Consider the following 25,444-nt stretch of genomic DNA (forward strand, 5'->3'; position numbering starts at 1 on the left):
AGACTAGAGAAGCTGTCGCCCAGTGGCTGTTATCAGAGTCCATGACCCGCGTGGCTCACAAGCCTCTCTTGGGACGGCCAATGGGAGCCGCAGGCCGCGAGGATTCTGGGAACTGTAGTTCTGGCGGAGTACCGCGGCCGGTGACTGCACGGAGCGAGCGAGGCCCTCACGGGTCCTTGAGCCCCGAGCGTCTTTTCCCCGCGGTAAGGAGGGTCAGGAAAGCTGGGGCCTAGCGTTAGGGCCCGAGGTGGAGCTCGGCGGGCAGAGGAGAGGGCCCGGCGGCGGGCGGGGGCTGCGCCCTGGAGGTTCAGCGCCTACGGTTCCGGATGTTTCATTTTGGAGAAGGGGGCGCGGCTGAAGAAGCGCATTTGGGGCATGGAGGTTGAATAAGACGCAACCTTGACAGCTTGAATTGCAGGGCGCTCCGCGGACTTTAGCCCCCCGGTTGGCGCTGGGGCGAGAGAGACCTGGAATTTCGAATTTCCTTTTTGAAAGGGGTGGGATTAGTCTGGGACAAACAATTCCCGAATAGAGAGGGCTGCTCCGGTTGTCATTCCCGGGATTACTTGGTCTGTGGGGATGAGTTCAGCCAGGGGCAAGTAGACTAAAACCCCGTGTCGGTGGAGGCACGGCTAGGGATATAAAACCCCGGGGTTTTGGGCGGGGCTAGGCAGGGGAGCGCTTACCTGGTCCTGCATTTCCAAGTCATAGTGGGAATCCAAGACTTGTCGTGCATGTAAAGGTTTATTTCTTTTTGGTGGGGGCTGGAGACATCCCAGCTGGTAGTTGAGAGGGCCCTGGGGGAGTATCTCACGACCTGCTGTGTTATTGTTGGGGTAGGGGTGATCGGAGGTGAGCTTGATATTGGTATAATACTCCTAGGGGTTCGTGGGAGAGTTTGTCGGGTCTGGAGTCCCTCGGGATTTTAGGGGATGGAGGAGGTTTCTTCCTGGGACCGACAGCGAAACATACTCTGGTGGTGGTGAACTGCAGGGCCGGGGCCTGCATGCAGGCAGTTTTTTTTTCTGAGTGGGGGCAAGGCTGCTTCTCTGAGACCTGCTATCCCCAGTGTTTGTTGGGTGGCAGGGGCTAGCTCTACTTTGTGACAAAGATACCCAGTTTAGTTGTAGTGTGACTGTCCATTTGGCTGACTCCCCCATCCCCTGTCTACTTAGGCCTCAAGTGTTGGGGCTCAGCTGGCCACCTCTGGTTTGCGACTATATAGGGGGGTTAGGTAGGGTGGGAACATCTGAGGGCTGTTGGCTGACTCTCCAGATCACTTCCAGCATCTCTGGTGGGGTTCAGGTATCAGGACTTCAGTTTTTCATTGAGGACAGACTTTAAACCTACTTAGTAGAATAGTACAAGAAACCCATGAATAATCTTGTTTCATCTACATCCTCTCAACCCTGTGTGTGGATACACTTGAAGAATTGTTAGATCCTTCAGGGTTCATCACTGCTGACATTATTACTGCCTACCTGGCTAAAAATGTGGCACTCCACAGCTAGAGTTCAAATATAGGCACTTTAGTTTTGTTATCTTGAGCCAGATGTATAACGTCTCTGTGCCTCAGTTTACCATAAGCCCTAACTGATAGTACTCTTGGGAGATAAACTTGTACAATGCCTGGAAGTGTTTCTGGTATGTAGTAAGAGTATAGTATTAACTATTTTAAATAATAATACAACTTGTGGCCTTGAGGCACAAAAATGATGAATTCCCTACTCAGTATTAGCTTGATGTCAGGGCAGACTGTATTCTGATGTAAACACTTGTGCACTCTTCTTTCCTGTGACAGATCTGAGGCGTTTGTTTCATTTGAAACTTGAGATTTCCTAGCCTGATATGTGGGGACAGAAAGAGAAAGTCATTAGGCTCACACTGTCTTTTTCATTCCCAGGTCCACCTCACATCGTTGCCTGTCCTGAGAGGACCGTGTAGAGAAAGGGAGGACTCCTGGCTCCTGTCAGACTCCTTCTGGGTGGGTACCACTTGCCTTTCACATTCCTACAGTATGTCATCTGCTCCGTATAGTGGGTGAATGTGCTTTGCATGTCCTTGACATTTTGTGCCCTGCAGTATCCTGTTTGAGGCTCAGAAGCCCTGTCTGCTTTTCTATGTACCAGGCCTATTTTAAGGAGAAGAGCCTGTACAAGGAGTGTTACCCCAGACCTGTGGTCTCATTCAGGTTACCACCATTCTTGCCTCAGCAGCATTTTATCCTGGTAGCTGGATTCCAATGACTGTGCCAGCTGCTGTGAAAATAAGAATAATAGTTGTCGTCATTTATGGGCAGTTATTCTTTGCCAGACACTGTACCCGACCGCCAGTGCGATACTTGATTCCCTCAGCCAATTTGAAAGTTAGTAATCAAAATTCCCATTTTACAGAAAAAGTAGTACATTACAAAAGTTAAAATGAGTATAACATGGCTGGGGTCAGGATTGTGAGCTTCATGAGTTATGTACACTCTGCTGTTCTTGTTTCATCCAGTAACCCCAACCACCATATTTTGTTTTCTCTGCTAGAGTATTTGGAAGTATATCGTAGACATACCATTTCACCTGTAAATACTATAGCATGCATTTCCAAGAGGTAAGGATAGTTTTTTGAAAATACAACTAGAGTATTCTTATTGCAGTCAACAAAATTAACAGTAATTCTTTAATGCCTTAATACTCAGTTTGTTTTGAGTTTTTTCCATTTGTTCTAAAAATGTCATTTTACAGTTCAAACCCTTCAGTCTTTCAACAGGAAGAAGCATTATAGGTAGGAGCATCTACAATTCAGCAAGGTGAATTTTCCTTTTTCCTTGTTTTTTTCTTTACCTACTGTTGATTTCTGTTAATGGCTGCAACTTCCACACCTGCTCACAAACTGGAACACTTGAGTCCTTACCTCCTTGTTATTTTATATTTTCCATCCATCTAATTAGTTATTGAGTCTCTCAATTCTGCCTTGATAGGTATGCCCTTTTGTTCTTCCCCTCCCTTTGTGTCTACTTCTGTGCTACCCAGATTTTCATCTCTTCTCCACATTTCATTTACCCTTCACCCTGTGTTTTGAGTTGTTTCTCTGAGGCAAAAGTGATTATGCCACTCACCTACTAAAAAGGACCATTTCTAATTGCCTACCTCTGACTCTGCCCGAACTCAATAAATAGTGACATTTCCTTCCCTTTAGGTAGACTCGGGTGTTTTTTGGTCCCCTGGCTTGTAGACGATCCTCACGTCATCTTTCCACCACGTGTGTTTTCTGTTCTCTTTTTATAACTCAGAAGTGATTAGGTTTAGGACTCACTCTATTATGCTGTGACACAAACTGATTCACTGATGACATTACATTAGAATGCCTTGGAAAGGTGATTGCATTATGTTACAGTACATGTGAAGTATTTACATTGGATTACATCCACAGGTATAAAAGTTAGGACTGCAATACATATTTGTTGGGGGGGGATACATAATTCAATTCATAACAATTACTCACAGCTTTAAGAGGAAATTAGTTCAGATGGCTTTTTTACCTTTGCCAAATTCCCTCCTGTGCTGTGTTTATGTGTTTATTCTCCTGGCTCCCTCTGTACTGGATCATCCCAGTTAATTGTATAACTCTGCTGAAGGCCAAAACTTCTGTCAAGCAATCCTCCCTACATATTTCTGTCTCCTGATTCTGCTAGCTGCCCACACAACCTTTAGACCTAGGGTTGGTAAAGATCACTCTTCTGTTGGCTTATAATACTGTGATGGCTTGCATGTTGCTGTGATGCTGGAAGCTATGCCGCCAGTATTTCAAATACCAGCAGGGTCAGATATGGTGGACAGATCTTCTGGACTAAGTGTAGGAAGAAAAACCTGGTGGTCTACTTTTGAAATAATCGGCCAGTGAAACTTTGTGAATAGCATTGTCTGATATAGGGCTGGAAGATGAACCCCTCAGGTTGGAAGGCACTCAAAAAACAACTGGGGAAGAGCTGCCTCCTCAAAGTAGAGTCGACCTTAATGACATAGATGGACTCAGGCTTTCAGGACTTTCATTTGCTGATGTGGCATGACTCAAAATGAGAAGAAATGGCTCCAAAAATCCATTAATAATTGGACTGTGGAATGTATGAAGTATGAATCTAGCAGAATTGGAAGTGGTCAGAAATGAAATGGAATGTATAAAGATTGATATCCTAGGTATTAATGAGCTGAAATAGACTGGTACTGGCCATTTTGAGCCAGACAGTCGTATGGTCTACTGGGAATGACAAAGAGGAATGGCATGGCATTCATCATCAAAAAGAACATTTCAAGATCTATCTTGAAGTATAATGCTGTCGGTGATAGGATAATACCCATATGTCAACAAGGAAGACCAGTTAATACGATTATTATTCAGATTGACACACCAACCACTAAATGCCTAAGTTGAAGAAATTGAAGATTTTTACCAACTTCTGCAGTCTGAAATTGATCAAATGTGCAATCAAGACGCATTGATAGTTCCTGCTGGTTGGGTGCAAAAGTTGGAAACGAGGAATCGGTAGTAGGAAAACATGGCCTAGGCGATACACATTTGGAGAGCTCATGATAGAGTTTTGCAAGATCAACGACTTATTTATTACAAATACCTTTTTCCAACAACATACACAGCGACCTTACACGTGGACCTAACCAAACAGAATACACAGGAATCAGTTCGACTACATCTGTGGAAAGAGACGACGGAGAACCTCAATATTATTAGTCAGTACAAGACCAGGGGCCAGCTGTGGAACAGACCATCACTTGCTCATATGCCGGTTCAGATTGAAGCCAAGAAAATTAAATGCACAAGAAGCAAGCTACAACTTTCAGTATATCCTACCTGAATTTAAGATTATCTCAAGAATAGATTTGACACACTGAACACTGATGACTGAAGATCAGATGAGTTGTGGAATGACATAAGGACATTATATATGCAAAAGCAAAAAGTCTTTAAAAGGACAAAACGGAAAGAAAAGATCAAAATGGGTATCAGAAGAGACTCTTAAAACTTGCTTTTGAACATTGAGTAGCTAAAACAAATGGAAGAAATGATGAAGTAAAAGAGCTGAACAGAAGATTTAAAAGGGCAACTCAAGAAGACAAAGTAAAGTATTGTAATGAAATGTGCAAAGACTTGGAGTTAGACAACCAAAAAGAAAGAATACACTCGGCATTTCTCAAGCTGAAAGCGCTGAAGGAAAAAATTCAAGCCTCCAGTTACAATTTTAAGGATTCTACGGACAAAATACGAACAACACAGGAAGCATCAAAAGAAGATGCAGGAATACACAGAGCCACTGTACCAAAGAGATTTAGTTTTTCAGCCATTTTAGGCAGTAGCATATGATCAAGAACCATTGGTACTGAGGGAAGAAGTCAGTTTACACTGAAGGAATCTTGGAAAAACAAGGCTCAAGGAATTGACAGAATACCAACTGAGATGCTTCAACAAATGAATGCAGCACAGGAGGTGCTCACTTGTGTATGCCAAGAAATTTGGAAGATGGCTTCCCAGCCAGCCAACTGGAAGAGATCTATAATTGTATCCATTCCAAAGAAAGGTGATCCAACACAAAGAGGAAATTATCAATATCGTTAATGTCACAAGCAAGTAAAATTTTGCTGAAGATAATACAAAAACGATTGCAGCAGTATGTCAGCAGGAAACTGCTGGAAATTCAAGCTGGATGCAGAAGAGGACGTGGAACGAGGAACATCCTTGTTGATGTCAGATGGGTCTTGTCTGAAAGCAGACAATACCAGAAAGATGTTTGCTTGTATTTTATTGACTGTGCAAAGATATTTGATTGTGTGGATCATAACAAATTATGGATAACGTTGCAAAGAGTGGAAGTTCCAGAACACCTAACTGTGTGCATGAAAAACCTGTACATTGACCAACAGGCAGTTGTTTGAACAGAACAAGGGGATACTGTGTGGTTTTAAAGTCAGGAAAGGTGTGCGTCTGGGTTGTATGCTTTTACCATACTTTTTTAGTCTGTCTTGGGAGAAGTACAGCCAGAATGCTCCTTATACGCAAGGATGTCGAGACTTCATCTCACATTCTCTGGACATGTTATCAGGAGGAACCAGTCCCTGGAGAAAGGTATCATGCTTGGTAAAGTAGAGGGTCAGTGAAAAAGAGGAAGACCCTCAATGAGATGGATTGATGCAGTGGCTGTAACAATGGGCTCAAGCATAGCAATGATTGTGAAGATGGCGCAGGACTGGGCAGTGTTTTGTTCTGTTGTACATAGGGTCACTATGAGTGGGGACTGACTCAGTGGCACCTAAGAACAACAACAACAAATTCAGTCTGTATGCTGAGCAAGTAATCTGAGAAGGTGAACTGTGTGAAGAAGAACACGCCATCAGGATTGGAGGAAGACTCATTAACAACCTGCGATATGCAGATGACACAACCTTGCTTGCTGAAAGAAAAGAAGATTTTAAGCCAGAAGTAAAAACTTATCTGCGGATGACAAAGCTTAATATGGTGATGATAACTTATAATGATAATACTTCTTAAAGGTAAAGAACTGATTTGAATTAATTACAAAAGTAGTGCAAAGCCAAATAAAGTCAATTAAAAAAAAAAACAGACAAAAATATCTCTAAACATAGCAATTAACCTTACTTTCAAAGAGCTTCAGATATAACGGATAATAATCTTGAGATGTAATACCATCTAGTCAAGATGTACCGAGAATATACCAAGATGATTATCAAGTCTCTGTACATCTGAATAGTAATGAAAAACTCCATGGGCAAATGATGTGAATTCCCCAGTTAAACCACTGGCTTTGATAATGCTAGACTCAAAAGAATAAAGTTGTGAACATGTTGGCAATTAAAGAAGTAAGTGATAAAATTTTGACATAACATTATGCACTGGTTGTCTAATATCAGGCAAACATCACTGACGCATAAATTGTAACTCAGAAAATTTGGCACTTCTCCTGATTTGACAACATGTTTCATGTAACTTATAACACATTAATAAACCTTTTTCTTTTAGCACGCTTCCCTTTTTAAAGCGGAACAAATCTTTTATGGCTTTCCACAAAGTTCCAGAGTTGTCAAGAGTTTATCATAGATTAACGACAAGCAATATTTTGAGTTATTTAATTGAAGATCTTAAAGGTAAAAACCTTAGCTTTTCTCAAAGCTACACATCTTAGTTTTCAACTCAGGAATTTTATTGTAATGAGAGGCTGAACCCTTGCCTTTGAGCTAGATTACACAAAGAATAAATTAGCTATTTAACCCAGTAATTAAAGAAATTTTGTTATTTTAACAATGAGAAATCAAGCTCTTTGCTTTACATGCTTATTTAACATCAGAAGTTCTTAAAGAATCTCAAAAATTAACCCATCAAACTTTAGCCAGTCAGATAAAAACTTTGACCGTATTAAATAAATTCCCTTGTTAATAAACCTTTTAAATTTCTTGTCCTTTTTACATGTCTGTTGCAGCACTGAATATACTTATTGCTAGACCCAGGTTTCAATGTGTATTTCTTTGTGGCATAAAAAGAGCCTATAGACTTCAATTATGATGAGTATTTATTAACTCTTTTTAATATCAGTAAATTAACCAAAAATGTTGAAATAAAGTTTATTTAAATAGCATTTTCATTCAGCCCTTTTTCATTTCCTTTAATGTTCAATTTAACCTTAGCTTTTATTAACTTTTTTGTTGTTGTTGTTGTTTTTTAGAATCAAAATGTCTCCATTCCATCCTACCATTTCATTTCAGGCGTGTCTCTTTGTGATTTCTATCTTTTGGCTTCTTTGAAATCCTCTTCAATAGAGGGAACTTGTTTACAGTTCTTTTATGATGGGGATCTACCCAGTTTTTGATAACTATACTAAGACAGCCTTTTTGTTTTTTTTAGATTTCAATGTCCACATTATTTATCTTATTTTCTTTTGTATAAAAGGACTAGTTACTGGTGGGGGGAGGGGTTCCCTGGAGCTGCATGGCCTCAGAGGCTGGAGGCCAGGGAGGCCTGATGCTGCCGCCCACCCTCTCATTTGGTTCATGAGCAAAGCCAAGAATAGGTCATGTCAGTTATTTACATGTGTTTAAGTTGGCCTAAGTAGTTTGAAAGACAAAAGAAACCAGATTCTTTCTCTTTTATTCTTATCTGTTCTCTTGGTAAGCAGTTTTGCGTTCTCTTCATCATAACCTTTTATCTACCCAATAAATACCAAAGCTCTTTAGCAATTTTGTAAACAAACCCATCAAGTCTTGGCTAGCCATTTTTTCCTGTAGTCTTGTCCTTTGCATCCATTTTTCCATTCTGGAACTACTAGTTTTACTTTAAGACAAAATTACTCCTTAAATAAAACACATTTTATGTAATATATACCTTAAGTTACTTAGAAAGGTTTTGTTTTTAAGATAGACATAGTATAGTATATAAAAACCTTTGTTAGAATGAGTTCACTTTTAGTAATTCCTGGAAATATTTGAACTATTAAATTTATGTGTTTATTTTTTTATTAAACCAATCAGAATAAGTTCTTTGAGCAAATATTATATTCTGATTTAATAATACCATCTGTAGATAGGAAATTACTATATCTTCATAACCCTATCTTTTGCATGCTTTATTGGATCCTTTAGAGATACAATTTAGAGTAATTTGTCCTTCTTCAAGCCTTATTATACGAATCAAAATAAACAGCCCATCCTTGATCATTGCACTTCTCAAATAGACCAATTTATATCAAGGTTTATCAAAGTAGCTACTAAAAGCCCAGATCATGAGAGGTGCAAGAAGCAGTTTTTCTTGAAAGAGAAAAAAACCTATATTTAAGACTGCCTCGTGAAAGACAGCAAATGCTAACCATGGCCTCCAACTTGATACAGGACAGAAACTCAGACACAACATTCTAGACTAGAGGCAAGCTCTCAGAACAAAATGAAACAAAAATCACAGAAACTCACTGATCTGTGAGGCCAGCTCAAAAACCAGGCTTCTACAATACCATACAATACAAGCCACCCAGTTTTGTAAAATATATACAGCAATTCTTTGGTAAGATCAACTCAAACAGAAAAGTCAGTCCTAGATAAATTCATTAACTTGCCACAGTCTCAAGATGGAAGGATTTTATTCAGACCCTTTGACTGAAACTGAGCACTGAGCAAAGTTCTCAAAACACCAATGCAAATGGGAACTTTTCATTTACCCAAAGTTTTCACTGAAATTAAATTTCTTCCATTATATTCAGCTTATAGTGTTTTTGAACATGTATTCTAAACTGGCGTCCTGGTAGGAGAAATCCAGGGTCATTTATCAAAGATTTAAAAAGTTAGGATTGAAACTTTGGTTTCCCAGAGTCAAATAAAATTTCTAGTAGGCGTCTGCCGTGGGGTTTGGGCAGTGTTTTGTTTCACAGAGTGCTTCCGTTGCATGAGAGTTGTCTTGCAGCTGGTGGGAAGCCTAATGCTCTGGCCATCTCATGTCTCAGCTTATCCTTTCATGGGTGTCTTTCACAGGTATCTTTCTGTTGGTGACAAACACCCTAGAGGCTTTTAAGATGCTTGAACCTGTACACACAGTTTTTACGGCTTAAGAGCTCTGGGATTCCTTTGTAACAACCATACGGAACCTGGTTTCATTCCTTCTGAACTGCCAAAGAAGAAAATTTTTCACAATGTTAAGTAATTCTGAGCACGTCCAAGGAATAAAAGTAATACCGGGAAGACCTCTGCATCCATACTAGGACTGATTTTAAATGGCATTTCAGACAGGTTTCTTGGCCGATTTTGTTGGAAAGAAGGGAGCTCAGATAAAGTGTTGTTAGAGGAATAAGAAGGCAAAGAAGGAATCAAAGGAGTAGCAACTGGCAATGGTGCAGGGGGGATAGGGGCTGAATTTTGATATTGCAGTTTCTTATTTTGTTTAGTAAATTTGGAAATAGTTTTCTGCAGCATAGCATTGTTGCTGTTCTGATGTCTTCTGGAGGTCTCCAAATACCAGTGAAAATAGGCATCCCATTCAGATTGATTGCTTCAGGAGCCTTAGTTTTCTAATCTACTACACAGAAGAACCAATTTTGAAAGTTCAAAAGAACCCCAGAGTGGCCACTGATTTTCCAGACTATCTTTTTTAAGGTTATGCCAGCCAGGCAAAAACACACACCTTGAAGGACCAAGGTGCTTGTTCATGTAGTGGGCAGGAGTTCCAGAGTGTGGCACCAGTTTGCCCTTAGGGCATTTCCCATTTTTCTAGAAGATAGTGAAACCTACCTTGCAAGGACAGAGAAAACAGATCCAGACAAAAACAGGTCCTTCAATAAAACTCAAAGAGCGTTCAATGCAAAGAGAGCAGAACTTGGATTTGAAAGGTTATTTACCCATTGATGAGTCTCAAGAGCTCGTGGAGGGGGAGAGCCCAAATGCCTTGTACCAGGGCACAAATCCTCAACTCCTCATTGGTCACTTCAAGCAGTGCACCTTCAATATCCCACTTCTGATGCCAGAAATGTCAAGTAACAAAATCCAATAATCTTTTAGGAGTGAAAGAAAAAGAGTTTTATAGAGGAATAGTAATAACTGCAATGGGACAACACTACAAAGTGCTCCAACAAATTGTGGCAAAACGCTGTTTTTATATGACGTACGGCAGGGGTGGTGTGCCTGGAGACTTATGTCTGAGACCACAGCCTTTACAAACAATTCCTCTTTCTTTCCTATAAGCCTAACCTGTTTTCAAACATTTTCTGCAAAGATCTGTGCACATGCATTCTGAGAAGAGGCTCAAACTACCCAGGCCCTTCCTTCCCCTCCCCTTTATTTTTTCAAGGATGCTTCAAGTTAACCCCTCATTGGGAATCTCACCCGACTGTCTGTAGATTTTTAGGGTTTGCTAAGAGAGCATCTGTTCTTTCTGTGCTGAGTTAGGTTTTTCTTGGTTAGTATTTCTGCCTGTTTATGGTGAGCCTAGGAACTGTTCTTTATTTTTGTATCCTGGGCATGGCCACAGATGCCAGCACATTGAAGTCCCATTCAATAGTGGGGACTTGGCTGGATGGGATTGGGTTTGTGGGCTTGAGACCTTGTTCTAGCATGTTTTATTATTTCATGAAACAGTCTGGCCACGCCCCTTGTGTGGCCTCTCGCTATTAGGATATATCCCTGCCTTGTTGAACTCAAAGAGTGGCCAACCATGTGACTTGTTTTGCCAGTGAACTGTAAGCAGAAGTGTTACAGGGTAGAATTTTTAACAGCCTGTTTGTGGTGTAATGAGTTCCTTTATGTGGCCTTTTGCCTTGGTTCTTCGGAAAAACAACTTGGGAGATTTTCCCCTGAATCCCTTAGGAGTTGTTGCCTTTGCCCTATTTCTTTGGAGAAGCAACTTAGTGGAGGGGGCTCCCAGCTTATTTTCACCTCAGGAGGTTTGTTTCTTTTTCCCAGGGGATTACCTGGGTTGATTAACATTTCCTAAATAAGCTGTAAACAGCTTGATGCTTTGACACTTTCGTCTGGCCTGGACTGGCGATTAATAAGACCTGAGTTGATTGACATCTCATGGGTGATTGAGGATTGGTTGAACTCTGATCTGATGAGGAATGCCCTGCTTGTAAAGGATAAGGACCAGGATATATAAGTGACTGCAAAGCAGAGGTTTTTGAGATCTCTTGGTAGAGAAATGCTGCCTGAAAGCTGAGCTGACAGGAGCAGAGCCACATGGGGTATGAGTGGCCCTGAAGCTGCTACACTGGCTATGAGCTGGGCCACTTGCAGAGAGACTTGATGGCAAAGAACAGTCTAGAGAGCTGAGTAAGCTGTTACACTGTTTATGAGCTGGGCCAGTTAGCAGCAGAGATGCCCTGATGGCATGGAGGCCCAGACAGCAGAATTGTTCTAAGTCCTGATGGAGAAATGCAACAGTGGGGAGCATTTTTGCTTCCAAGGGTTATCCTGCCAGAAAGCTGTCCTGATTGGGCAACTGCATGCTGAGTTGTATCCTTACTTTCCAGAAGCATCCTATTCTGAGTTGTTTCCTGAGTTGTATCCCAATAAACAACTTAACTATAAGTACAGTTCATGAGTTCTCGGAGACGTTGCAGCAAATTACCAAACCGAACAGGGCAAAGAAGAGTGCTGAAGGGAGGGGGAGTGGCTGGTGTCAAGATGATGGTCTGGCACAGCAGCTTGGAGAAGTTGGAAATCTGGCATATATTTAACCTCCACTTCATAGGAACCACCTTTGTGCTGATTTTTATTCATGAAATTACCCATTTACTGTGTGTGGTTCTTCATCTTTCATTTCCTTTTTCCACTCCCTTCCTCTGCCATTCCCACTAGCCATGTTCCAAATAGAGGCTGAACTGTTGGCCTTGACCTAGAATGAAGATAACATTGAGCACAGTTACAGCTGATACATCATAGACATGAAGCCTGAGTGAGAAACAAACCTTTATTACTTTTAGCCACTGAGATTGTGAGAGGTTGTCTCTTACTTCAGAATAATACAGCCCATCCTAAATAATACAGACGCTTTCCTCTGCTTCACTCTGAGGGTCTTGCCTTCTTTAGGATAAGTTTTGAACCCTTTGGGCATCTGGTCGCTGCTTTTTCATGTCATTTTTTCAGTGGACATTGTTTCAGGCATTGGTGAAGAAAAGGGGCTTTGGAGTGAGACACTTGTGTTCTAGGCTTGGCACCAGCACTTGATAAGTTATATGACCTTAGGGACAAATAAACCAACTTCTCAGTGCCTCAGCTTTCTCCTCAGTGAGAAGGAAATAATAGCGGTATCTACAATTTGGCCATGTTGTGAAAATTAATGGAACTCTGTTTAGTACAGTAAATGCTTTATAAATGTTAGCTGCTGATACTATATTGCTAGGAGAAGGAGAGCTATATTTATCAGGCTAAGTTATGCTGCAGTAACACATGACCCCCAAAACTCACAGTGTTCTAACCTTAAGCCCAACCCTGTCCCTCACCCTTCATAGGTTGGTTTTTGGCTCTACACCATGAACTTTTACGGCAGAACCAAGGCTGAAGGAGAGCCCCTTTTGGGAACTTGTTGCTCTCATGACAGAGGAAAAAGGACAAGAAAGATGACAGAGTCATGCAAGGCTTAGAAATCGCACCATCACTTTCACTTACATGCATTGCACAAGGCAAGTCACAAGGTCAAGCCTGAGGTCAGGGGCAGGGAAGTATAATCCTTTTATCAAGAAGCAGATAGTAGAGGAAAATGATGAAATCTGCCACAGAGGCCTATTTTATCCTAAGCACTAGGATTAGCAAAATGTTGGAGACCCATTTCACCTTACAAGAAGTTCATATTCTAGTAAAACAGTCATTTAAGTAGAAAAATTGTAATATAGTTTGATTAAGGTGGCATGTCTAGGTTGGACAGAAGCTGGAGTAAGTAGTTCTGCCTGCAGTGTTGGTGGATGACTCAGGAGATTGTCTTAGGGGAACTCCAGCTAGCCTCAAAGGGATACTAGGCAGCAGTAAGGAGTCCCTGGGTAGCACAAACAGTTAAGCTCCTGACTACTAGCTGAAAGGTTGGCAGTTCATACCTACCCAGAGGCACCTCGGAAGATAGGCCCGGCAATCTGCTTCGGAAAGGTCACAGCCTGGAAAACCATGTGGAGTACTTCTGTCTGCACACATGAGGTCATCCTGAGTTGAAATCGACTCAACGGTAGCTAACTACAGCAACAAGGACTGTAGTTATATGGGCTAAGACTCTGGCCAGGGTGCCTGAGGAGCTTCTAAAGGTAGTGTAGCTCCTAACACCACCTGCCTCCTCTGGACCACATGAGTGGAGGACTTTGACTGATAGGGTCATGTGGCGTGTTATTGTTGTTAAGTACTGTTGAGTTGGTTCCAACTCATAGCGACCCTGTGTACAACAGAATGAAACACTGCCTTGTCCTGCACCATCTTCACAGTCGTTATGTTTGAGCCTGTTGTTGCAGCCACTGTGTCAGTCCATCTTGTTGAGGGTCTTCCTCTTTTTCACTGACCCTCTACCGATCATGATGTCCTTCTCCAGGGACTTGTCCCTCCTGATAAAACGTCCAGAGTACATGAGACAAAGTCTCGTCGCCCTCACTTCAAGGAGTACTCTGGCTGTATTTCTTCTGAGACAGACTTGTTCATTCTTCTGGCAGTCCGTGGTGTATTCAGTATTCTTCCCCAACACCATAATGCAAAGATATCAGTTCTTCTTTCTTATTCATTGTCCAACTTTCACATGCCTATGAGGTGATTGAAAATAGCATCACTTGGGTCAGGCACATCTTAGTCCTCAAAGTGACATTTTTGCTTTTTAACACTTTAAAGAGGTCTTCTGTAGCAGATTTGCTGAATGCAATATGTTCTTTGATTTCCTGACTGCTGCTTGTATGGGTGTTGATTGTGCATCCAAGAAGAATGAAATCCTTGACAACATCAGTGTTTTATCCATTTATCATGATGTTACTTATTGGTCCATTAGTGATGATTTTTGTTTTCTTTATGTTGAGGTGTAATCCATACTGAAAGCTGTAGTCTTTGCTCTTCATCAGTAAGTGCTTCAAGTTCTCTTTGCTTTCAGCAAGCAAGGTTGTGTCATCTACATATCGCAGATTGTTAATGAGTCTTTCTTCAATTCTGATGCTGTGTTCTTCATATAGTACAGATTCTCCCTTTATTTACTCAGCATACACATTGAATAAGTGTGGGAAAGGATGCAACCCTAATGCACAAATTTCTTGCTTTTAAACTGTGCAGTATCCCTTTGCTCTGTTCACAGGACTGCCTCTTGGTCTATGTATAGGTTCTGAATGAGCATAATTAAGTGTTCTGGAATTCCCATTCTTCGCAATGCTATCCATAATTTGTTGTGTTCCACACAGTCAAATGCCTTTGCATAATCAATAAAACACAGATAAACATCTTTCTGGTATTCTGTGCTTTCAGACAAGATCCATCTGACATCAGAAATGATACCCCTTGTTCCACATCCTCTTCTCAGTCCGGCTTGAACTTCTGGCAGTTCCCTGTTGATGTACTTCTACAACCGCTTTTGAATGATCTTCAGTGAAATTTTACTTGCATATGATATTAATGATATTGTTCGATAATTTCCACATTCTGTTGGATCACCCTTCTTTGGAATGGGCACAAATATGGATCTCTTCCAGTTGACTGGCCAGGTAGCTGTCTTCCAAATTTCTTGGCATAGACGAGTGAGCACCTCCATCGCTGCATCCATTTGTTGAAACATCTCAATTGATATTCCGTCAATTCCTGAAGCCTTGTTTTTAGCCAGTTCCTTCAGTGCTGTTTAGACTTCTTCCTTCAATACCATCGGTTCTTGATTGTATGCTACCTCCTGAAAAGGTTGAACGTCAACCAATTCTTTTTGATACAGTGGCTCTGTGTAATCCTTCCATCTGCTTTTGATGCTTCCTGTTTCATTCAATGTTTTGCCCCTAGTATCTTTCAGAATTGCAACTCAAGGCTTGTATTTTTTCTTCACTTCTTTCAGCTTGAAAAATTCTGAGCATGTTCTTCCCTTTTGGTTTTCTAAATTCAGGTCTTTGCCCACTTCGTTATAACATTTTACTTTGTCTTCTTAAGCTACACTGCGAAATCTTCTGTTCAGCTCTTTTGCTTTATCATTTCTTCCATTCACCTTAGCTACTGTATCTTCAAGAGCAAGTTTCAGAGTCTCTTCTGACATCCATTTTGGCCTTTTGTTTCTTTCCTGTCTTTTTAATGACCTTTTCCACACACACAGGATGGAAGACGGGGTGTTATTTTTGCAGAAGTCATTGTGAGGCCTGGAGGGACTCAGTTGAGACCCCCAAACTCTTCAGAGTACGGGGACATGGGGAATTGAACACAGCTGGAAACTTGGCTAGGGGAGTCAGAAGCTGACTGCTACATGCCCTGATGGGTCTGGAGGGGGACGTTAGAGGCTCTTTCTCCACAGGCCTTAGGCTGTATTCCGTCTTCTCTTTGACTGAGGCAGCAGAAACTGATCTGAAACATGAAGCTTGAATCTCAAGCGTGGGGGCAAGAGGGGCGCAGTAAATTGTGATAGGTGATGGAGAGGGTCAGGGAACAGACGTGAGGGCTTGTAGGCCAGAAATGAATAAAGGTAGAAAATCCAGAGGAGCCGAGTAGACTGAGACTCTGTGATTGCTGAGTGAGGAGGGTGAGAGAGGACAGGACCCCTGCTGAGGAGGCATGGGTTTAGCACACAGGGAAGGATCCAGCAGCATCAAGTTGCTTCTCCACCCACAGGTCCTGGATGCATGGAGACAAGAGGGCTTTCATAACTGAGGTTTAAGGAGGTCACCCCAGGCAGCCAGAATCCATCTTGAGGTGAAATAACTTCCATCTGGCACTGTGGCAGAATTTCAGGGCAGTCACTGGACTGACTCTGGGGCCATTACGTTGCCTGATCCTTCAGCCCGCAGAGAGCAGGACTGGGAGAAGATTTTGGCTCCGAAGAACAGGGAAGACGTGGAGACCATGAAGAAATTGACTCCAAAACATGAGGCTAAAGGTGAGAGTTGCTGAGGGTGTGGAGAGGTGAAGGGGGGACCAAGGCTCCAGGTTCAGGTGAGAATGCTTCAGAGACCACAGCTGAGTGAAGTGGCTGCTTCCTTCCATCCCAGGGCTCAGAAGAGCTACTTTGGGAGCATTCTGGGAGGTCTGCTTTCTCACAGCTTCTCTTTTTCCCTTAGGTGTGTCTTGTAAGGATACTGACTGGCCCCAAGAGAAGAAGAGGAAGCCCACAATGCTGGTGAGTTGGAATTAACCCTATTTTATGAAATGCTGGCCCCTTCCAGAGAATAGGCATGTGTTCCCTGTCTTAGGAGGGGGGATGGCGATCAACATTTAGGCCTTTCATGCCTTCGTGTCAGGTACCCTGTTAGACATTTTAGAATTGTTTCTCCTTTTTTGCGTTTTATTTTTCTTGTTGAAGACATATCCAGTATTAGTATTAGGAATCCAGGAAACTCTAAGACATAAGGAATATTTTTGAAAAATTGGAATTATTAAAATTTTTAGATTTATTATTAAATTTCACTACACATCCGCGTACATGCTGTCTAATGATAGCATCTTGTATTCTGGGCATTCTTTTACTTTTTAATTATTGAACTTTTTAACCATACAGAAATAGAGAGCATAGTAAAAATAAAAATAGATTCTCCAGTAGCATCATACAGGTTCAGCAATCATCTATAGTGGCCAGTCTTATTTACAGGAATATGATATTATGTTAAAAAGTATGAAAATAGCAAATATAAAAATATCTACTTTTCCCCTTTTCTGTTCAGTTCTGACACAAGTGCCCACAGAGCGCTTCCTTCTCTGCCCCTGGCCACCTGGAGCTGGGTCAGTCTCACAAGTTAAAAGGATAGTGTTCTTCAAACTGCCAGATAGGCAGATTCTAAATGGAGGTTTTGGAGTCCACATAACACCCTCACTTCTGACCTGCTGGCTATAAATTTGGGGTGTTTCTCATTCCTTTAGGATGCCAGTTACAAGATTGAGAGCCCCCTGGTCTCCCTTCCTTCTGACCTACTGGCTATAAATTCCAGGTTTTCCTCTACCCCTTCAGGATGCCAGCTCTAAGCTTGGGAGTCCCTCTCCTGAACTTCTCCATTCTGACATGTGGGCTCCGACTACTCCTTTGGGTTTGATAATTCACTGGAATGACTCACAGAACTCACAAAAAGGGCTGTATTTATGATTTCGGCTTTGTTATAGCAAAAAAAGGATATAAATAAAGAGGTGCATAAGGCGAGGTCTGGGAGGGTTCCCAGTGCGGAGCTTCCATGTCCCAAAAAGGGATGTGCTGCCATCCCATGTGCATGGATGTCCCTCACCAACCAGGAAGCCCATGGAGCTTCTGTGTCCAGAGCTTTTGTTAACTTCATTACATAGTCGTGATTGACTGAATCATCACTCCTCCCTCCCCTGAGGTCAGCTGGGCATTGAAAGAAGTTATATGATTCATTACTGATCTTGATGCACATCTGTATTTATGTAGTGTTTTGTGAACTGAAGAGCAAGGAGAAAAGTTTGTACTTTATGGAATTTCTCACAGTTAATGTACCATGGCAACTGAAATTTGAACCATTTCCTTGGATGACCAGGGTTATTTAACTAAACCATGGTAACTGAAATTCCTGTGTATCGAAACTATACAAAGTGAGGATTTCCTGCATTTAAAGTGGGTGAATTATAAAGCAAGTGGATTGTAAATTATACCTCAATAAAGTGTTTGTAGGAGCCCTGATGGCACAGTGATTAAGTGCTCAGCTGCTAACCAGAAGGTTGGCGATTCAAACCTACCAGCTGCTCCACAGGAGAAAGATGTGATGATCTGCTTCCAGAAAGATTGCAGTCTTGGAAACCCTATGGGGCAGTTCTACTCTGTCCTATAGGGTCGCTATTAGTCAGAATCAGTGCAGTGGCAATGGCTTAAAGTGTTTTTGTTTTTAAAGATTAAGTTATTTGTAAATGTCTTTTTTCTGGAATATTACTGCCATTCCCTTGCCAACGGTTTTGCATTGATGAAATACTACTCTACATAATGAGTGAAGTGTTAAGGACTTTACTAGAAAAGGTTATTAAAATACATGCACAAAGATAGTGATTTTACAGATCCCATTTAGTTCCTGAACTCTGCAGAAATGCTCCCTCCAGGCATCTGTTCACTCCCACTTTTCTCTGTAGGTGAAGTTTCCATCCATCTTCTCCTTTAAATCTTCACTGTCCCTTAATGCCTAGCACAAGCCCCACCTCCGTGACACCTTTTGTTCTTTTCTAGCCCATCCTGTACTCTCCCATCTTTGACTTCTGTTATGAATTCTGAAAGTCACTTTCTTGAATACTGCTTAATACTTTCAAATTGATTCACAAAGCATTTCTCCAGTGAAATCATACGTGTTTCAGGGCCAGGATGTGTTTCGTGCATCACTTGTGCTCCCCACAGATTTTATCACAAAGCCAGGTATACAGTCGTGTCCAGGAGAATTTGATATGGGGAATTGTGTTCTCGGAAAAGAATTAGATGAACTTCAGATCCAGACTCTTGAGGGCCACCAGTTAAACTCCTTTCATTGGGAAAATTGATGGTGATTTGCTGTGCATTGATTTATTGCTTATTCTAGGAACCAGTTACATTCGAGGATGTCACTGTGGTCTTCACGGAGGCAGAATGGGAGAGACTGAGCTCTGAGCAGAAGAACCTATACAAAGAAGTGATGCTAGAGATTTACAGGAATCTGCTCTCGTTAGGTGAGGATATGCTCTTTTCTTTTCCTTCGTTAATTCAGCATTTATTGACCACCTACTGTGTGTCAAAGGACCCCTAGTGGTGCAGCGTATAAGCACTCATCTGCTAACCAAAAGGTTGGCGGTTCGAATCTACCAGCCATTCTGCCGGAGAAAGATGTGGCAGTCTGCTTCTGTAAAGATTATAGCCTTGAATACTCTGTGGGGCAGTTCTACTCATCCTATAGGGTTGCTATGAGTTGGACTCAAGTCAGTGGCAATGAGTTTTTTTGCTTTTCTATGTGCTGTATGATCCTGGGTGGTGCAAACAGTTTTTTCTCAACTATTAACCTAAAGGTTGATGGTTCGAACCCATCCAGTGGCACTGCAGAAGAAAGGCGTGGCCGTCTGCTCTTTAAAGATTACAGCCAATAAAACCTTATGGAGGAAATAAAATAAATAAAAAACAAAAACAAAAAATAAACCCTATGGAGCAGTTCTAGTCTGTAACACATGGGATGGCCGTGAGTTGGAATCGACTCAATGGCAATGAGTTTGTTGTTTGGTTTTGTTTTTACTGTGTGCCAGATAACGTTCTAGAGAGTCAGAACACATTAGTAAATGTAGTAGTTGGAAATGCCTGCCCTCACTGGGCTTACCTTCGAGTACAAGGAGACAGGCAACAAACAGCACACTTTGTAGATGGAGACATTACAATACGGTGTGCTGGAAGTTGACAAGAGCTGTAGTGAAAAACTAGAAAAAATAGAGCGAGAGAAAGGAGTATTGAGTGTGACAGGGTGTCTGGTTCAAGTTTGAAATTGGTATTTGAAATCAGCAAGGAGGTAACCTGGCCAAAGACTAAGTGGTGTTGGAGTCAGAACTCTAGGTCCCGAGGGCAAGAGCATTTCAGATGGAGGGAGCTGTCGCTGGTGCGAAGGCCTTAGGGAGGGATGTGTCTGCCCAGTGTGAGGAAGTGTGAGGCCAGTGAAGTTGGGGCACCGTTTGCAAAGAGAGGGTCGTGAGAGATGCCTTTTGCAACAGAACTTTTTATGGCTTTTGGATTTCATAAAGCGTATTTTTTCTTTTATCATTTATTAAAAATATTTACAGTCATTCTTAAATCTGGGTTGATAACTATCATCACTGGCAACATTATTCTAGGTCAGGGGTTGGCCAGCTTTTTCTGTAAAGGGCCAGATGGCAACTATTTAGGTTTTGTGGCCATGTGGTCTCTGTCACAACTGTCCATTCTCCTGTTACAGTGCAAAAGCAGTTATCTACAACATGTAAACAAATGGATATGACTGTGTTCCAATACAGCTTTATTTATGGACACTGAAATTTCAAGTTCCTGTAATTTTGACATACTACAAAGTAACTATTCTTTTAACTTTTTTCCTGACCATTTAAAATGTAAAAAATATTCTTAAATTACATACTATGCAAAAACGGGCAGAGGGCTGGATATGGCCTCTGGGCCATCGTTTTCCCATCTCTTGTTCTAGATCAGCACTGCACACTAGAAATACAATGTGAGCAACATAGGTAGTTTAAAAGTACTTAGTAGCCACATCAAAAAAAGTAAAACTAAACAGGTGAAATTAATTTTAATAATATATTTTATCTAACACAGTGTGTCACAATGTCACAATTTCAACATACAATCAATGTAAAAAATATTCGCTAGGTATTTTACTTTTTTTTTGCATGAAGTCTTTACAATCTGGTGTGTATTTTTTCACTTAGAACACATCTTAGTTCAGACTGGCTACGTTTCAAGTGCTCAGTAAACATAATGGTGAGTGGCTACTCTATTGGTTGCTGCATTTCTAGATATTCTTATATCTCTAGAGTAACCATGTTGTCTTAGTTAATTTAGTTCTGCTATAACAGAAATACCACAAGTGGATTGCTTTAGCAAAGAGAAATTTATTCTCTTACAGTCTAGTCAGCTAGAAGTTGAAATTCAGGGTGCCAGCTCTAGGGGAAGATTTTCTCTCTCTTTTCGGTTCTGGGGGAAGGTCCTTGTTGTCAGTCTTCCCCTGACCTAGGAGCTTCTCAATGCAGGAATCCCAGGTCCAAAGGATGCGCTTTGCTCCCAGGACTGCTTTCTTGATGGCATGAAGTCCCTCTGTCTCTCTGCTCACTTCTCTCTGTTATATCTTGAAAGAAGTTGACTCAAGACACAGTCTAATCTTGTAGATTGAGTCCTACCTCTTTAACATAACTGCTTCTAATCCTACCTCATTAACATCACAGAGGTAGGATGGATATATAACACATAGGAAGATCACATCAGATGACAAAATAGTAGACAGTCACACAATACTGGGAATCATGGCCCATCCAAGTTGACACACATTTTAGAGCAAACTCAATTCAATCCATGACACATGTAGAGAAGAATCACATTTTTGGAGACTCAAACAGTTCCAGGTAGATGTTTCTTTCAAACAGTGTGGCTATTTCCATGATGCAGATTCACTTTGTTCCATCTTCATCTTCTTCGACATGTTTTTATCTGGTTTGAACCAGCACTATCATGAGCTGCATCCATCAAACTCAGTACAGATAGTCCCTGACTTAACATGGCCTTGAGTTATGATGAAATGCACTTACATGATTACTTAATAGGTACTACATACAATGTTACAGCACGTATTTTGCTAACGTTATTTTGATGACAACCCCCAAAGACAAATACGATTGGCTTTAAAAGATACTGATAATAGAAGGCAATAATAATGAAAACTTAAAAAAAAAAGGTATTCTACTCATGTCAGAATGGACTTACGACACACTCATCGGAGTGAAACTCTGTCATAAATCAGGAACTACCTGTTTAGATTTATTCAGTTCAATCTAGTTTTGTGTGTTTTGATTTGGCCATAGCTAATCAATCAAATTACCCGTGGAAGTAGCAGTGAAGAAACCAAGTGACGTATTGTATTGGGCAAATCTGCTGCAGAAGACGTCTTTAAAGCTTTAAAAAGCAAAAGATGTCACCTTGAGGACTAAGGTGTGCCTGATCCAAGCTATGATATTTTCAGTCACCTCATAAAATGCATGCAAAAGCTGGACAATGAATAGGGAAGACCAAAGAAGAACTGATGCCTTCAAATTATGGTGTTGGTGAAGAGTATTGAATATACCATGGACTACCAGAAGAATGAACAGATTGTCTTGCAAGAAGTACAGCCAGAGTGCTCCTTTGAAGCGAGAATAGTGAGACTTTGTCTCACGTACTTTGGACATGTTATCAGGAGGGAACACTCCCTAGAGAAGGACATGATGCTTGGTAAAGGGTCAGCAAAAAAGAGAAAGACTTTCAGTGAGGTGGATTCACACAGTGGCTACAACAGTGGGCTCAAGCATAGTAACAATTGTGAGGATGGTACAGGACCAGAAAGTGTTGTTGTCTTGTGCACATTGTCACTATGAGTTGGAACCAACTTGACAGCACCTAACAACTAACAACAAGAAAAATCAATCTAATTAGATTTGATTTTTATTTTTATCTGGTCATGGTATTCTCTTTTTTTATGTTAATACATTTGATTGGTTCTGAGGAAAATATTAAAATTATATGGTTCAAATTAATCTTCATATTGAAAGCCTAGGTCCCTGAATCCAGTTGGATTTCTTGACATACTTTCCTTTCTCTTGCTTGACAACACAGTATTCTGAATTCTCTAGTCTCTTATTTCTACTTTTGGGTTTTTCTCTTATTTCTCTTTTCTTCAGACTATAGTGGTCTGTAGGACTTAGTGTCGTATACTGTTTTTCTGTGTCTATAGTCACATTCTCAAAGAAGTTGTGAACTTTAATGATTTTGACCATCACATACAATGAACCCATTTTCGCTCTGTCACTGTCTCACCTGTATTTCTACTTGCCTATAAAAAATCAAAAGTGTATTCTTAAACTTATCAGAATTTGAGATCATACTGTTTTTCCTCCTAAACCAGTCTCTTTTTCTCTATTTCTTCATATAGTCATGTCATCATGTCTTTTCCTCAAGTCCACTGTTAAAAATAAATGACCAATTCTCCCTGAAATAATCTTTAAAGACTTCATGGAAGAGATATTTAAGCCAGCTTAGGCTAGGTAATTTTGTAACGTACAACTCCAGTAATTTAATGGCTTCTAACAGCAAGTGATCATTTCTCCCTTATATTGTGGCTACAGTTCAGGTGCAACTCAGCCCACTGGTTTTGGGATCCAGGCCAAAGGAGCAGCCTCTCTCTGGGTCTTGGGGTTCTCAAAGCAGAAGGGCAAAGAGAGCACACTGTAGCTCTTAAAACTTGTTTGAAAGTGGTACTAAATTCCACTAATCTTCGTTGGCCAAAGCAAATCACGTAGCCACGTCTAATGTCACTGTGGTGGGAAAGATACTTCTTCTGCAGGAATGGAGTCAGTAGGAGGGGCAACAAATATTTTGACCACAATACAGTTTACCACAAGAGGAGAAGCTTGAGCTGAACTTTAAGAAAGTAGTAGGATTCAGGTCCCTGGGTGTTGTAGAAGGCTAATACAGTCACTGCTAACCCTAGGATTGGAGATTCGAATCTACCCAGAGGTGCCTCTGGAAAAAGGCCTGGCGATCTCCTTCTGAAAAATGAGCCATAGAAAACTCTATGGAGCATAGTTCTACTCTGACATACATGGGCTTGCCATGAGTCAGAATTGACTTGATGGCAACTAGTTTGTTTTTGGTTCAATGGGCGTCAGGGTAGATAATAGGAGCCCTGGTGGCCCAATGATTAAGCACTTGGCTGCTAACCGAAAGATTGGCAGTTCGAACTCAACAGCTATGCCGCATGAGGTAGTCTGCTTCCATAAAGATTTACAGTCTTGGAAAACCTGTGGGTAGTTCTACTCTGTACTACGGGATCACTATGATTTGGAATTGACTCGATGGCAACTGGTTTTAAGGTAGACTTAACAGTTATAAGCATATTACCCACTTGTTTACTTCTCTTTTTTTTCTCTTCTGCTGAATTATTTCAAAGCTAATCCTTAATATGATATATCATCTAAATATTTTACCTTTCTCTAAAAACTAAAGGTTGATTCTTACATAACCACAATACCACTATCACGTCCGATGAAGTTAATGATAATAGCTCAGCAGCATCTAATACCAAATCTGTTTAAAATCTCTTTGATTGTTCTCAAAAAAATATTTTATAGATTAGAATCAAGTTATCAGTTATCCCTGAGTTAATTGATAAATTTAACAGAATTCCAATTTAAAAAAAAAAAAGGAACAAGCTCTTTTATGCAGTTCACATGGAAAAGAATATCCAGGAAAAAACTGAAAAGAAAAAGCTAAAACAGTACTGGCCTTACCAGACATTAAAACCTACTATGAAACCTTTAGAAGTAAAACAGTGTGGTACTAGTATGAATAGACAAATATGCCAGTGGAGTTAAAAAGGAAGTCAGGAAATCCACACAAGTATATATGTAATTTTATTATATGATATAGGTGGTATCTCAAACCACTTGGGTAAAGGTGGACATTTTAATAAATAATGTCAGGCAACTAGATAGCCATTTAGAAACATATAATATTGGACAATACCTCATATGATACACAAGAAAAATTCCAAATGATCAGAGATCTAAATGTAAAAAACAGTTATACTAGAATATAGGTAAACTCCTCTGTAACCTGGGTATAGAAACAGACTTTCTAAATTTGACTAAAACTCCAAATGCATTAAAGATTGATACATTTGACACGAAAAGCAAAGTCAAAGGACAGATGACATACTTCAGGAAATATTTGCCACATATATTACATATGAAGACTTATTTTCCCTTATGTAGAAAGAATTTTAAAAGTTGAGGAAAAAATAAGCAAAATACATGAATGGAGAGTTCACAAAGTAAGATATAACATTGTCCTTAAGTGTATGCAAAGATGTTTAATGTTACTTCTAATGAGATAAATGCAAATTAATATTACACTTAGGTATGTACCATTCTCACCTATTACATTGGCAGTATTTCAAAAGGTTGATAAAACACTATTGACAAGCTTGAGGGAAATAGACACTGTCATGGTTTGAATTACGTTCCCCCAAAAATGTGTGTATCAATTTGGCTAGGCCATGATTCCCGGTACTGTGTGATTTTCCTGTATGTTGTAA

General features: G+C 40.7%; 1 protein-coding gene across 1 annotated transcript in view; it reads left to right on the plus strand.

The window, feature by feature from the left end:
• Positions 1-1,946: 1,946 nt before the first annotated feature.
• LOC101342559 (zinc finger protein 343-like) overlaps positions 1,947-25,444 on the plus strand; it is a 32,567-nt gene continuing 9,069 nt past the window's right edge. The window contains exons 1-4 of the mRNA XM_012559060.2: positions 1,947-2,797; positions 16,293-16,557; positions 16,739-16,797; positions 19,181-19,307. Of these exons, the coding sequence (XP_012414514.1) occupies positions 16,524-16,557; positions 16,739-16,797; positions 19,181-19,307 (220 nt within the window). The 5' untranslated portion in view covers positions 1,947-2,797; positions 16,293-16,523. The remainder of the gene's footprint in view (positions 2,798-16,292; positions 16,558-16,738; positions 16,798-19,180; positions 19,308-25,444) is intronic.

The sequence above is a fragment of the Trichechus manatus genome, unplaced genomic scaffold (assembly GCF_000243295.1).
Source record: "Trichechus manatus latirostris isolate Lorelei unplaced genomic scaffold, TriManLat1.0 scaffold00008, whole genome shotgun sequence".
NCBI classification, from domain to species: Eukaryota; Metazoa; Chordata; class Mammalia; order Sirenia; family Trichechidae; genus Trichechus; species Trichechus manatus.